This window comes from Thunnus albacares, chromosome 22, assembly GCF_914725855.1.
Source record: "Thunnus albacares chromosome 22, fThuAlb1.1, whole genome shotgun sequence".
Classification (NCBI taxonomy): Eukaryota; Metazoa; Chordata; class Actinopteri; order Scombriformes; family Scombridae; genus Thunnus; species Thunnus albacares.
In genome coordinates, this window is record NC_058127.1 from 17,778,577 (window position 1) to 17,794,115 (window position 15,539).

At 38.6% G+C, this 15,539-nt stretch overlaps 1 protein-coding gene across 14 annotated transcripts in view; it reads right to left on the minus strand.

The window, feature by feature from the left end:
• LOC122973341 (collagen alpha-1(XXV) chain) overlaps nucleotides 1–15,539 on the minus strand; it is a 149,868-nt gene that overhangs the window by 6,819 nt on the left and 127,510 nt on the right. For 11 of the 14 annotated variants that reach the window (XR_006399985.1, XR_006399984.1, XM_044340772.1 and 8 more), the window contains 21 exons: nucleotides 15,024–15,056; nucleotides 13,621–13,656; nucleotides 11,593–11,637; nucleotides 10,068–10,130; nucleotides 8,847–8,915; nucleotides 8,018–8,062; nucleotides 7,381–7,425; nucleotides 6,960–7,037; nucleotides 6,531–6,554; nucleotides 5,632–5,676; nucleotides 5,475–5,519; nucleotides 5,212–5,292; nucleotides 5,011–5,073; nucleotides 4,795–4,845; nucleotides 4,053–4,079; nucleotides 3,520–3,600; nucleotides 3,168–3,203; nucleotides 2,584–2,637; nucleotides 2,357–2,410; nucleotides 2,071–2,097; nucleotides 1,365–1,418 (listed from right to left, as the gene is read on the minus strand). Coding sequence is in view for 12 of the 14 variants with exons in the window: in XM_044340772.1 (XP_044196707.1) it covers nucleotides 1,365–1,418; nucleotides 2,071–2,097; nucleotides 2,357–2,410; nucleotides 2,584–2,637; nucleotides 3,168–3,203; nucleotides 3,520–3,600; nucleotides 4,053–4,079; nucleotides 4,795–4,845; nucleotides 5,011–5,073; nucleotides 5,212–5,292; nucleotides 5,475–5,519; nucleotides 5,632–5,676; nucleotides 6,531–6,554; nucleotides 6,960–7,037; nucleotides 7,381–7,425; nucleotides 8,018–8,062; nucleotides 8,847–8,915; nucleotides 10,068–10,130; nucleotides 11,593–11,637; nucleotides 13,621–13,656; nucleotides 15,024–15,056 (1,056 nt within the window). In the remaining 2 variants the exon portion in view is untranslated. The remainder of the gene's footprint in view (nucleotides 1–1,364; nucleotides 1,419–2,070; nucleotides 2,098–2,356; nucleotides 2,411–2,583; nucleotides 2,638–3,167; nucleotides 3,204–3,519; nucleotides 3,601–4,052; nucleotides 4,080–4,794; nucleotides 4,846–5,010; nucleotides 5,074–5,211; nucleotides 5,293–5,474; nucleotides 5,520–5,631; nucleotides 5,677–6,530; nucleotides 6,555–6,959; nucleotides 7,038–7,380; nucleotides 7,426–8,017; nucleotides 8,063–8,846; nucleotides 8,916–10,067; nucleotides 10,131–11,592; nucleotides 11,638–13,620; nucleotides 13,657–15,023; nucleotides 15,057–15,539) is intronic. The other 3 variants (XM_044340781.1, XM_044340775.1, XM_044340778.1) reach the window with 3 other exon arrangements.

The window sequence follows — 15,539 nt, forward strand, 5'->3', positions numbered from 1 at the left end:
GCTAATCGCTGAAAGGGTGTCAAGGGCACAAAGGATGAGAAAGAGTAGCAGGGAAAAAACCTCCAGAAGGACAAAATTAATCAAATTACGATGTTCATTGACAAAGTTCAAACTGTATCCCGTCATATTTGGGTTGGAGTTAGTCTTCTAGTCTAGTCTTCTTAAAGCATTCAGTGCATACATGAGAGATTATCAAAATACAGAATAAAACAGTTCCCAATTCATGATTTGGATATGAAATGTTCTTTTTAGTTGATATAAATGAAAACTAAAATAACAGTATGTGAGAATTATACTTTTTTGGTGTCAGATTGTACTTTTAATTATATGAATATGCAGCTAACTACGTGTAAACAAAGTAAAATATAGGATTTGGCACATTTAGGTGTTTTAAAACCTTATATTAGTACTCATAACTCACAATTAAAAGGCTATTTATTGTGTGTTTTTCAAAAGAGGCACTTTTCTGGATCACACCCAAATTCTGTTATCCAGAATCTGTCAGTTTTGACAGTTGTTGCTAAATATGTGAAGGAGAAGCAGTGCCAGGATCTGTTATGTGTTGGAAAATGGTTGCTAAGTGCAGAGATATGAGCACGCCAAATGCAAAGTATGTTTATCTTTATGTACCAAGGAATGGGATACAGTTTCTTCAAGACATAAAACATCTAAGAAACACACCAGACCTGTTAGTCAGTGTAATGGAGACAAACACAGAAAGATATAAACTACCACTAAACTACACAGGCAAGGGAAGAGTTAGCAACAGGCTCAAGAACTCAAGGAAGTGAGATGTTCATGCATGGAAACAACAGAAAATAAAACAAACATGAATTTGAAGAGTCTGTTGTCAATGGACTTGTTCTGGCAAACATGTCTCAGATGCCTCAGAATGAGATATGACTTTGAGAAATGAGATGACAAATCATTCAAAGGTGGAGAACAAAAGCTGATTTGAGAGGACTGAGGATGAGATTTTATGCAAATGTGATTTTACACTGTATAGAACTGTTTAGTCCATCTCTCCAGAAAGTAGAAATGCTACAAAATGAACTTAAATTAGCATGTCAAATATATCTGTAACAATGTAAGAAATTCATTAGGAAGCATAGAAATGTATTTCAACTTCAACCTGTCTTCCGACTAGAATATACAGAACATTTATTATTATCAATATCAGATTAGGAGAAAATAAAATGAAACATAAAAAGTTTGGCAAAGTAGCTACATATATATATATATATATATATATATATATACCTGTCAACCTCTATACCTCTAAACCTTATACCTGTCATTGTCCATTGACATCAGTCCTCTAATGTTAATGGGTTAATAAGCCATTGTAGCATATCTACATCTACCTTTTCTCCTCTTTCCCCAACGTCGCCTTTCTCTCCCCTTAAGCCTGGTAAACCCTGTAAAAGTACAACTCCACTTCATTTCTTTGGCTTAAATAAACTCAACTAATCTAAGCAAATGCAACTCTGACACAGCTGAAGAAAACATATCAAGATCATACTATAAAAAAAAAAAAGTGATGCCGTAATTCTTTTTTTTTTTGTACTTTTAGAGACTTTTGTGCCACTTAAGCTGAGTCAGGTGGATTGTAGAAATGAAAATCATGTCAACTACAGCTACTGTATATTCACTGGTTATATCTAACTCTTGGAACATATTTGATGAACTTATGGGATCGAACTGTCTTACATCAAGTAATCTTTGAAATATATGTGAAAATGTGTGGAATGGGGTGTTAAATTACAAACAGCAAAAGTTGTGCATGTGGGTCAAGGATCTTTGTGTATAATGAGTGGAGCTGCAAACCTGGTGCTAATTAGGCACATGACTAACGATAGAAGAGCATGTTTACACACCTCAGGCTTAATGTCAAATCAGTTGATTGTAGACGGCTGGTTCTTTACACATTTTTTCTACATTTAAAAGCCTTATTTTGCCGAGCATCCCTATACTGGAACAATTTGCTGCACCGTCACATCACTTAAAAAATTCTAGTAGCTTTTTTCTCTCTTTGCCTTCAGACAAAATTGAGTAAATGAAGAGACTTACATCCAAGCCTGGTGTTCCAGCAGCTCCCTGCGAATAAAAAATATTAGCTGTATCAACATTATGCAATTGACTTTCACCAATCATACTTCTCTATTGTGGCAGAGATCATACCTACACCAATAAATGGGGGTAATGTCAGCAGATTCATAACTTTCTGCACATAATTACCCTCTCAAGCAGCAAGAGCTATTACAGGCAACATTTAAACAACAGCAAAGACGTGTTGCTGAAGGTTGTGATACTTAAATCTGCTGACACAATGTGATAATATCCTCATCAAACTCACAGGTAGTCCATAAGGTCCCCTTGGTCCTGGCTCTCCTGGTGCCCCTCTCTCACCCTAATACAAATGAATCAGTGTTGCAATCACAAAGAATCATACACAGTCACTTTAAAATGAGCCAGTTTTACAGTAGAAACACCTAAAACTAAAGATAACATGTACATGTATCCTAAGGCAGATATAAAGCCAAACCCAGCAGATAGTTTGTTAAACAGAAAAGTCGATCTTACTCTGTCTCCCTTCGGCCCAGCTGGACCAGCTGGACCCGGAGGCCCGTCCATGCCCTGCAAAGAGTAGTGTCATCATGGTGAGTTTACATCATCTGACCACAGCAGCTCTTTCAACATTATTTCCAAACAAATAGCAGATGGAAAGCAACAATCATGTGTAGCATCCACATTTGTATGATGTTCTCACCTGGTTTGACCTACAACCAGCACACAGAGCTGTTGCTAGTACACGTGCATTGGCCACGAAGGACATTTTACAACACTGCTGACACAGTTAATGTATGAGTGTGTGTTAATGCTGAGTTAATGCAACACGGGACAAACGAGAGCCTTGAAATGCCTGCTGTAACAGCTTTATGTATGGTCATTATCTGGTGAACTAAACTCAGTGTGGCTTAATTTGACTCCTGGCTAACATACTTACAATGTTGTCATAGCTTTCTTTTCAGTCACAATGAAATACAATACAATGGGGATGATGTCGCTGAAACATTTGAGGGAAAAGTGGACTTTATGGAGGGTGAGAAGGGGAGAAAAGTAGACAAAAGTTGGGTGGTGAAGCCTCTTGGTCACATGACACTCACCATAATTCCGGGCTTGCCGTCCAAGCCGGAGGCTCCCTGCGTGGTTATGGAGGTATGAGTGACATGAACAAGGCGGGATTAGTACCAGATGAACACAGTTATTAGGACAGGTTGATGGCAGGGTTTACAACAACTAAATTACACCATGTGTTACAGGGAGTTTGGCAGAGTAGTCAGACCAGGCAAATGAAAATGAAGACAGGAAATGGAGAAGGCACACACACACCCACACACAAACACACACTCTTGTGCACAACAAGGAATCTGACAGGGATAAAGTATAAAGGTGGAATTTCTATGGGTGACAGGGCTATGTAGTTGGAGATATCCCATAGTGCAAAGCTGAACTTACCGGGAGACCTAATGGTCCACGGTCCCCTTTGTGGCCTGGTTCCCCACGCATGCCCTTCACACCATGCAAACCAGGTTCCCCCTTGGTAAACAAGGGAACAAAGAAAGGTCATCCTTTTGCTATACAGTTAGTAACACAGTGTGTTGTCCTGCCTGTCCAAAAATACATCCTTCAATCAAGCAGTCAACCTCTTTGTGTCTTCAAAATGAAAGACTTCCTGAGTGGCTCTTCTACTTGGTTGTCTTATTACTTTAAATTTAGGGAACTTTATGTCTTGGCTGAACTTTATGAACAAACTTTTACATGTGTACATGACCACGATAAGTACACATGTATAATATTTTACAGGTAGATTTAAAATGTTTTATAAAACTACTTTAAAAATATATTTATATGCGATAACAACTATGTGCACCAAGCATTTATTAACTGTTTATACACCCAGATTTACAGGAGGTGTTGCAATTCTTTTAATGCTTAAATAAACATATATCCTTGTATGTGTTTGCAGCTTTCATTAGGGGTGAGCTTACCTTTGGTCCAGGGAATCCATGAGGTCCCTGAAAAACATCAAAGGATGGAAAAACATTAGTTGAAACCACAGTAAATGAACTGCTAGTGAAGCTGTGATGACGGGACGGGACAAGCAGAACAACTGCAGCACAGATGAAATTTACCACAGGCAAATATTGCCAAATCTTCAGCTCTGTTTTATTTATTCTTTGTTCATCAGTGACTCTGCCCAAGCACAACACTTCTGTGGAATTACACAAAAGACAAAGTGGTATACTAGGCCACAAACATTCAGGTTGATGATGCTATCAGTCACTGACAGCACCAGTTTGTCGGCTGACTCCGACAGACTCCTAAATCACTGGGAACGGATATTTCACAGTGTCTCTGATTATTGTCTCTACTCCAATCACACATGAGTTTTGTATTTTAGTCTTTTAGAAGGTTGTGGTGTCTGAGAATACCGTGAGAAACTATCTTAGATTAGTACAGTGTAAAGCAAGGAATCTAATGGAGAGAAAGTAGTCTCAATACTGGTGACAAATACAGATTTCATGATCCACAAATAAAAACAAAAGATATTTAACGTTTGGTATATGATGGATCACCTGACACGTGGAGAGTTGAGACTCTTTTCACAGCCTCTATTTGCTAATATTTATGCTACTATGGTTTGTATATTTGTACTTTCATATTATGCAATTTGGTTTGGTACAGTATGTTGTCCACTGATGAGAGTAAGAACTTTTTAGAGAAACCCACCATAGGTCCTGGTGGACCATGGGGCCCTGGTGCCCCTGGAGTGCCGATGACCTGCAAATGCAATATATAAATATTTTATTAACAAATTATGATTCAAAAAGACATGTTTAATCATAGACAAGACAGACAGGACAAAATAATACAGTGATATACATCATCTATAATACAAATAAGTGAGAATACTAATAGCAAGTTATTATAAGTCGAGTCACTTACTGAAGGACCTTGAGGACCAGGTAGACCTGAATCTCCCTTATCCCCCTTTACTCCGTTGACACCCTAAGGGGCAAAGGCGTCATGAAATATATGTAGTTTCCATCAAATATGATGGCTGAGGAATTGTCATGATCATAAAAAAAGACATTTCTGAGGCAGTTATCCTGTAAAGTAGTTAGACTATGGTATGCAGAGACTTACAGGTAAACCAGGTAAACCAGTCGTTCCTTTTTCCCCTGAAGCTCCAGGCATTCCCATATCTCCCTTAGAGCCTTTGTAGCCCTGATAGAAAAAGGCAAACACACGAAGAATTATTTTAACTTTTCACCAAGTGGATCTTTATGCAAATCTATTTTCTATATAGTAATAAACATCATGATATATTAAAGCTTAGGTCTCCTTTCCCTTTTTTAAACCAGTTCAAATGTAAGTAATCTATACATGAGAATACAATATCATCTCACTCTTTCTCCATCGAGTCCAGGCAGGCCGGGCATACCACGATCCCCCTGGGGGAGGAGAAAAAAAAGACACGTCAACATTTTTGCAAACACAGTATGAAATGCAGACGTTAATGAGATTCATACTGCATTTTGGGGAAAAAGAGTAGAAAATATTCACCTTTATACCCTCTGGTCCAATTGGCCCAGGAGGGCCAGGAGGACCCTGCACAGAGAGAGACACAGACGGAGATTTCATTATAATCAACATAGAATACACTTGCTGAAAAGCAACAGATGTGGAACATATTATTAATAATTACATTTAATCAACAACAGAACTGCCCATCACAATGAAATGATTTGCCAACAGCACAAAAAATATTAGCAATCAGTTACAAACTATGAACAAGATGCTGAACTGAGAACACATGCCAAAGCTGAAAACATGTTAGCTTGAACATATGAATAAATAATTATCATCATTAATCATTGACAGAGTCACATATTTTGATGTCAGGCTCTTTTTTCTGAGGGCTCAGAAATTAATTAATTTCATCCCATTTGAATCAATAATTTGGGGGGGAAATGGAAGACAAATGCTGCTTTATGGTTAGTAGCTTCAGAGAGAGTAAAACAAAGGGTGTAAAAAGTTAAAGAAAAATCCAAATGTTGATTGGTAAACAAGGATGATTTCTCAAAGATTTTCTCACTTTAGTACTTGTGACGCTAAACATGCCAATTTCCTTCCATTCTTTTAGAAAATATTGACCATGTTTTCTATTCTGTAATATGGTTCCACTATAGATTATTCGCATGATAAACTGATTTAACATATTAATTCAGGAATAAGCAACATTTAAGTTTAAGCATGTTTTTACTGACATTCAAGGAGACAACTAGCAACTTAGGCAGCCTGTAAGGTCGTCACACAGAAGCATAACATGTTGCTGGGTGAGGGAGCACAAATGCAACAGGGCAGCGCAAACTGGGGCTGGGATTTGGTTGGGCCCATGCTAGGACAAAGATGAATCACTTGTGGAGATGACACAACACACAGAACGCACAGAGCCTAATTACCGTTACTGTAATAGTGGTAATCTTCTGCAGTGGGCCAATAGAAGTGGAAATGGGGAGATTGCAGAGGTCACACAGGAAACAAAGCTTTGTGTAAGCATAATACTGTACAGATACATCCTCAAAATTAGTTCTACTAAAAGAATGGATATTAGCTTCTTTTTTTTAAATCATAAAATATAACATTAAATACTGCAAAAAGCTGCTACTATGAGATACAAATGCTTAAATGCATATCTATTGCTTCATGAATGCTGGGAAGTTGCATATGTGCAGGTATGTTTGCAGTCTGACATATATTTTATGAAAAACTTTCCTGTTGTGACTGCCATTACAAAATGCTTTACTGTACCATCTACTATTGACAAAATAGGATATTTTGAAGCAGCAAAAATGGGCACAATAACAGTATCAGGTCATCATGTGTCTGACCTGTAAAGCCTCCTGAATGTTTCCGTTGTAGTCGATGATTTCAGTGGCTCCTTGGTCTCCTTTCTGCCCAGGGGGGCCCTGCACACGGACATTCAGAAACACATTTTCATTCTGCATAACTGATTTATACATAACATAATAGAAACTGACATCAATTTGTGTGAGTAAAAAAATATTTTCATGCATGGGATCCTCAAAACACAAGTACCTGCTCTGGTTTGACTGCTGCCCTCTAGTGGTATTCAATGTGTGGTTTTATCAAAGACAGTCTATGGGTTATACTAATAGTAAGTAGTAGTAAATGTGTCAGCAGTGTATCATGTCAGGGAAAATTAAAGTTTTCAGTCAGATGCAAAATCATAGACTCATTAAGGAAAGGGTAGAATAGAGGCATTTATCATCTTTTAATATAGATGCCTACCTTTGGACCGACAGATCCCAAATCTCCTTTATCTCCAGTCTCCCCCTGATGTGAGATGACAAAAAAATTCCGAGCTCAAAGAATTGTTAGCATTCCTATTACTATGTTCACATTCTGGGGGGGAAACATTGGTCCAAAATAATTCCACACTGTAAAAACTGTGGAACATGGCCTAATTTTTGTGAATCATATATCACATCATGCCTCACTATAGTGCGACATATTCTAGTATTTTATATCACCACATAGTATGTAATAATATGTAACCATTTTTTTAAACTATTCTACTGAAGACAACTGTGTAATTGAAATGCAACTTTATTTTTGTTCAGCTTTTTGCATGTACAACAACACCAATAGCAATCATAGCCATATTATTAATACTGCTACTATGAATAATACCACAAAACCTCCATCAGCATTGAATTCCACTTGCAAATCTGCAGCTTTAATGGTTTGCATCTGTTTAAACAGTTTACATCATTTTATTTTCCGTAAAAAAGGCATAACTGATGTCAGATATTCCTACAAGTACATGACTTCAACACAACGGTAGTGACTAAAAAAATATAATCAACTGACCCTTGAACCAATAAGGATTCTCCAAATTTAAAGTAAACATGTCTGCCACGCTTACCTTTGACCCTTTAGGACCGGGTGTGCCAGCCTCTCCTTGTGAACCCTGTTATGAATAAGAAAACACAGATGCCAAAAAGAGTCATGGTTTGAGGGTAAATATAAATAAAGAAAATCCAATACTTGACATATAAACATTAAATTATACAAACACTCTTTATGGATTCAGTCCAAATTCTTCATGAAAAATGTAATGTATGTCAAATCCATATTTTACACCAGAAATATCATCAACCTCTCTTACTCCTCCCAAGAGAGCCATGCAGTCAACTTCACTAAAATAACCCGCTTTTAATATGCCATAACTGCCAAGCAATGAGAGAGTGTTTATTTGAACTTTGTCACTGACAAAGGAGGGGTTTCACTTTTGGGGTTTCTAATAGGATGTGAAACAGATATGTGTGTCGTCTAAGTTTAGACTGGAGCTTAAGCTACCTGCTGGGTCAGTGCCAGACATAAACAATGGTAAACTCGTTTATATTTGGTTTACTTTGCACGGACTCCTGGGAAAGCCTTGAACTTATTACGAGCTATAATGGTTTAGCCAGCTCTCTTTGTTAATATAACTGAATATTTGATGAATTGAATGTACCCTCGCTTTGGGAACGCATTCTACTTGATCTCATCCGAAACTCTGGGAACTTTCTCATGTGCACTTACATCAGGGAGGCTCTAGATGGCAGCAAGAATCAATGTGCCACATAGGCGAAGGGCCATATCTGAACAAGTATGAAGCTCTGAAGCACATACTGCTGAAGGATACAGTTTTATATTTTCTTAATTCATGCCATTTGTGTATGCACGCAAGCATGCGCACTTGCATTCCTGACCTTTGGTCCAACGGGTCCAATTTCACCTCGTTCACCCTTTCCTTGTGGCCCATGGTCGCCTCTCTCACCCTGCACAGACAGGAAAAAAACAGTTCAACAAAAAAGGTAAGTTAGCACTGTTCTCCTGCAATCTGTAATAAATAAGTGTTTGCTTCTGATCCGGGGTCAGTGTCTTTTTATTGTCAACAGAAGAGCTGCGATGTATTTTCTGAACATTCAATTTCCTTAATGTTATGCAGCATTGACAAGACTGAGAAATCTTGTGTAATAGTTCTCCGCCCTTCCTGCGCAGACAAATTCTCACAAGTCTGCTTACTCAAGAGATTTACATGTTGGATGGTGGATATTTATGCTAAGCACAATCTGCTTCGTGTTAGATTATGACCCTTGACAAAGTTAAATGTTATTTTCTAAAAAACAAAAAACAAACCATACATCTGCATCAAGCCCTCTTTGTCTTTTAAGATGAATATTTTAGGGAAAATGCAGTGTATAGTTGGATAGTTATGTGCATTTTCTCTCAATGTGAAGTGAATTAAGAGAGCCAACAGAGGGAGGTGTGGTATAATTCGGAGCTCATACTCTTAATTACTCACTGCTGATACTCGAAACCAAGTGAGACACAACCATTATTCAGCAGTGTTGAGACAGTACAGCTTTGTGTTCCTCTTCAAATAACAGCTAATCATAACTTGTAGCCGCTAGTTTGAAAAATGTCACAAACACGAGGAAAAACCATCAGATCAAATATTTGCTGCGATGCTCCTTTCTAGCTGACATTTGATTAAGCAACAGAAATATGTCAGAGCACAATGCAAGACTGATATATTATCAATGCACTGCAAACAGCCTGTTGTAAAAGGACAATGTGAACATTAATTCTAGTGTGTGTGGATTATCACCGCCGGCTTCTCAGTGTGATAATGTCACGACACAAAGGGAGCGGTGAGGATTAGCTCATTCTGACCACTTCCAAGTGACATTTTGAATTAACAGAGGCTTAATCACCTTGGTAAAGTGTAATAATAATGGCTAATGAGACTAGGAATCAGGATTTTCAATAATGATCACACAGGCAGGATGTGATAAAAATCTGTGGAAGCTGTTGCATGTTATTGTCATTGATTTGAATTATCTGCTATGCGGCTGTCAGTAGAAAATACTTCTCACACAGTAATGAACAAGATTACTGTAGTTCACTTTGTGGAAAGCTGAAGTCACCTTAGTTCCTGGGAGTCCTGGGAGCCCTGGCTCTCCCTGGGGACCAAGGAATCCAGGCTCACCCTAAAAAAGAAAAAAAAAAATCAGCACATATTACTGTTTTCCACGGGGTATTTTTTGGTGTAGAACTACCTCCACTCGGTCCTAATGAGCGCTAAACACATACACAAGATGCATGGCCAAACATATTCAAAACGACAGGCATGCACTTACTGCTCCTTTCACATGCACACAAACGCACACACACACACTCAGAGACACATGCACAAATCACACACACGGACGCAAATCATCAGTGGCTTGTTAATTTATCCCCTCATTTCACATACATTCCTGAGCCTTTACAGATATAATGACTGACCTTGTTAGAAACTCATCAGGGCACAGAAGTGCTCTGCTTATGTGTGCAAAAAATAGCTTCTTTGCCACTTATGAAGAAGCTTAAACATTTCTGTATTTGCACACAGGTTATGAGGAGTGGGCTTACAGTATGAGGTATGATGCTTCATTTTATTACATTTGATTGTGAAATAACTTAATTGCAATTTATTAGTAAACCATCTGCAGCCAGAGGACCCATCTCCAGCACTTGAGGAAAGGTCTTTGGAAAGGCAGTGGACACTTGCCTTTTACACCTTTTACACTTACAGCTGGATAAACGGCGAAGAATGCAGAGCAGAACAAAGTGCAAGCGGAGCTCAGAACCCGTGAGTGCTACGTTAGCAAAATATTGTTAGAATCCATCAAGCATTCAGGCCTCCTAAGTAAAAACAGGAGTGTATAAAATAGAGAATGAATGGGCTTTTACAAAGCCAGCACATTACAAGCATACACAAAGAGGAAAAATAAAACCAAAACAGCAACAAGCACCATCTCATCATGCCCATTTGAGCATTCCTTGCATTCACATGTTATGTTTCAAGCTGATGATCCTAGATGGCGGTGCATTATTATGTGCCTTTTGTGCATTTAGTTTCACCATCTGCTGTTGTTTTGTTATGATACAGTAAAAGAAATAAAAAATGTAGTTTGGGAAATTCTAAGAGTTAAAGTAAAAAATAGAACTTCCTGTTCTTAACAAGCAGTAGTTTTAAAACATGTTGCACCTTCCAGGAAGCCGACTGAAGTTTTTGCCAGGGATGCAGTGTTCCAATCATTAATTCATAGACCTGTACGTTACCCACAAACCTTAATGAGATCCTTTTCTGTCTGACTTCTGGCATGTTCAGATCAAAAACATTGACTATTTGGCCCTGTAAGTTTGCCTGAGCTCCTGACTTTTCTCTGCACTGAATGCACAGGTATGTCTTTGCCTCCGACACTCCAGCAGATGGAAGCTTGCGGTTGAGGTAAAAAATCCCACACAGCAGGAAAAGCAAGATTATGAGACTTTGATTTGTCAAACATGAGGCATGACGATAGGTAAGCTGAGTTTTGCTCTGAAATCTGCTCTCGACGGGCTGAAGCGGGTGGACATGGACAACACCAGGGGAATGATTGGGGATAAAAACAGCGAAGCATTTACCTTTATCCCTGGGAGTCCAGGCAGCCCTGGAAGTCCTGGCTCTCCCTACACAGGAAGAGTGTGACATGTTACAGCCAAGCCAAGCTAAGCTGAGTCAAGCCTCGTTGGTAGGCTCTTTGGGGTTCTATTAGCTCTACATTTTATTTTCTATTTGTGTTTTCTCTGGCTATCAACCTGCTGTAATTCTGAAAAGTGGCCTGCTGTCCGTAAGTGTGTGTAGACTGTCATGTGCTTGTGGTAAGCACTAGCAGAAGGTACTGCACATGCACTTTCATACCAACTCATGCAGCCATGGCTTGACAGTGTGATTAGTGCTTGTTATAACACTCAACCCTTCGCAAAGTGCAATGGAGTTTTGTTTTTATGATTTTATTGGTTTGGGCAGGTGTGAAAAGTTCTGGTTTCTGGAAGGAAAAACTGTCAGATACTTTGGATTAAAGTTGCAAAAGCTGTTTGAGAGAGCTGCCGTGGCCTCAAGGTCGTTAGAGTTTGGCAGTGCAAGACGTCAAGAGTTGGCCTGTTTCTCCGTTACCAAGGTCGGGTCATTGTCAAGTTGACAACTCCAGACTCCCATTACATGCAAGTTTGAGTAACGCGCAGTCATTTGATTCAACTGTGGAAAAATCAGAGGTCAGGTCCCTTGCGAGGCCTCTGCAAGACTTTAAAAACAAAATTTCTGACTCTGGATAATTTAACGCTCTATTAAGACCATTGTATTTATGGCATATGAAAAGACATGATTAGCGCCACACGAGAATGATCAACTATAATAGCACTCAGGGGATCAGAGAGGGCTGTAAATATCCATTGTGGTTAATGAAAGCATTGTAAAACTAATGAATAAAAGTCTTTCTTGTGGACTACTTCTTCACCAACACTTATTGAATGCCATCCAATGGTAATATTTAATGGGGGACAACGTCTCAATCATGATGGCTGTTAATGATGAGGAATACAAGTTGTAAGTGTGTCAGCACAAGCAGAATGGCTGTAAAATGACAGATAAGATAAAGCAGTCAAAAAAAATTAGTCGGGTCACAAGTGTTTTCTTTGCAGCACAGCAGTAAAAAGACATTTGCTAAAAGCTCTTCTGTCTGTCTGGGAACAGTTTGTCCAAACAGAGGAAAGAGAGGGGAAATTAATGGGGTGCAGCATTTGGGATTAAAAAGTGTAATTAGATGGTGCACTGGTGCAATCTCAGCAGCAGTCTGGTCAGGGGACAAGTAATGGCTTTCATTTTGCAAGAAAATAGCTCCTTATCTGCTGCATGCTTGTTTTATTCTCCTTAGTGACTGTTTCTTTTGCATATTCATTTTATTTCATACTGTGTGTTGGCTGATAAAGTGTGTACTGGAATACAAACTGGTTGATAGGTCATACTAACAAACCAAACACAATGTGCAATTAGGCTGTTGCTAACCACATAATGCAATGACCTGGTGGTTTAAGGCTATGAATGCAGGTTGCAATAAAACTAAGCAAAAACATTCAAAGGATTTAGTACGTCCAGAGGTGTTAGTATGATACCTGGGAGCTTACCCTGTCTGGCTCAAAAAAAGTGTCAAGCCAAAGAAAATGTAAAATGAGTCGATGCTCCGTAGTTCAAGTTTAAGTGTCAGGTTCAGCGTGGGGAGCCTCCCATGGACATGAGCCCTCATTACACTTTAAACAGTGAGATTCAACTGAGATTGGAATGCTCTTGTCAAAACTTGAACTTGAACTATTTCATCTTGCACAACAGACTGGAGCTTCACCTTTTACATCAAAATTTGTATGTGTCAAATGGCACAGAGGCAACACTGTATTCATAGAAACTGAAGAAATATGTTCAGACAGCTACTGAATGTCCAGCATTTTCTGCTGCTGCATTAGAGGGATATTTTATTCCCATATTCACTTATCAATACAGAAACCACCATACAGTTATCAAACTATAGCCAGTCATAAGACACTGAATTTGTCTATATGTTTGCTAATACTATCTATCTGATATAGTTAGAGCTATGGGTAGCAAAGAGCAAATATTACCTTGTGTCCACTTCGTCCAGGTTCTCCAGGTTCACCCTGCAATACATGCAAAGAGGTTTCTTTTCAACCACTTCATTTCTGGATTGGACTGCACCAGCTAAATCCATAATAAGTTTGTGCGTTAAGTCTTTACTAAATTCTTAGGAACTACTAGCTAGTTTCACTAGTGATTTCCTGAATCAGGTTGCACCATTAAAATGTGAGAAGAGACTTAGTAAAGACTTTAGTAAGTTTCCACTTCGTAAGTTTGAATTTACAAACAGTTCCTTGGACTTGCCAAGTTTTGACTTCAGCTTGGAGAGAGATTTGTTTCGGGGGGGAGGGGCTAATTATATTTGTTCATAATAAAATGAACATTATTCGACCTCTCTCTGGCCTTATGAACCAACACCTTTTTCATAAGACTTTTTCTTTTTGCTAATTTGTGTTTATTGGGTAGCATTTTTGATATACACGCCAGATCTATGATCTATGCTCCTCACCATGGGCACCTCGTTATGTTTTAAAATATGGGAGCAAACTTGGAAAGAAACACAATTGGCAGGTGGGTCTGGGGGTCCTCCCCAGGAAAAAAATTGTAATTTCAAACAAATTTCCAGCATTTCTACACCACCTAACCTCTTGGATTAAGTCAAAAACAGCCACCTGCATTAGTCTAAATTAGTTAGATTGAGGATGCTATGAAAACCAAGAATGCATCAAGAACAGTACATAATTGGGTGGATCAGGACAGGAAATGATTAGCAGAAAAATGGCCATTTCATATTTGAAATTATATTTCTAAAAACATAATGTAGCCTAAAATGGTAGAAGGTTGCATGTTACTAGGCCATCTTCAAGGTCAAACAAGGGAAAACAATTTATATGAATGAAATAGCCTTACAACACATCACAATATGATTTGGATAATTAAACCTGGTTCAACAATGTTAAACCTGAGAGTTGCTATTCTTGATACTCGCAAGGCCATCTTCAAAGTCTAATGATTGCAACAAAGTACAAACAATTTGGATGAATGAAATAGCTTTACAATTAACTAAAAACCTATTATCAGGAATACCGAGCGTTCTTGTAACCATAGTAACTGACTCTCACTCCTGCCTGCATGTGCACGGTGCAAGAGGAGAGGGAGAAGAGCTGCTGACTGAGATTACTCTGAGCAGCATGCATGGGAATGATAGATTTGTGTATATTTCTCGCTGAATAACTCGCTGCGCAGTGCTGCTCTGTCTTGTCTGTCTGTGTGCTGTCAGTGTCCTTTTTCCGTGATGCAACATTATCAGTTATGAATTTGTTTTTCACCGTGTGAGAAAATGTGTGAAAAGTGTCAGTTCCATGAGAGTTGGCAGCCCTGGTTCCTGATGATAATAAAGATACAGAAATTAAAAACCTTCAGTTCTCACCTTGATGCCTGCTGCAGAAGAGCCTGCATCTCCCTAAGAGAAAAGGCAAAAAAAAAAAAAAAAAATGAAAAAGGTGCCACAAAGAAAACAATCCAACAATGACAAAGGTTATTACAGCCCACAATGGTGCTTTCTGTAAGGTTACATGAGAGACCAATCATTACTGTGTAATTAAAGTTACAACAAAAAATGAAAGAAGTCCATTTTTATTGAACAATGCAGAACATAATGTTAGGGCTGCTGCATTTACTGAGTTGTTTGGACAAAAACTGGGTGGAAATCCAATTAGAAAGAAGATTGTCTGCTATTCTAGGCAGTGTTCAGAATGAATGTACCTTTTCACAAAAGTTTGAGACAGCATTTTTATAACTACAGTACTGGGAATTATTTCATTGTTTTTACACTGTCAGAGCGCAGCTGCATACTGGTGATGACATGGGTGAAATCTAACACTATATAGGAAGAAATCCATAACAGTATAGGAGGTAAGGAGCTTGCTAGATATACTGTACTAAC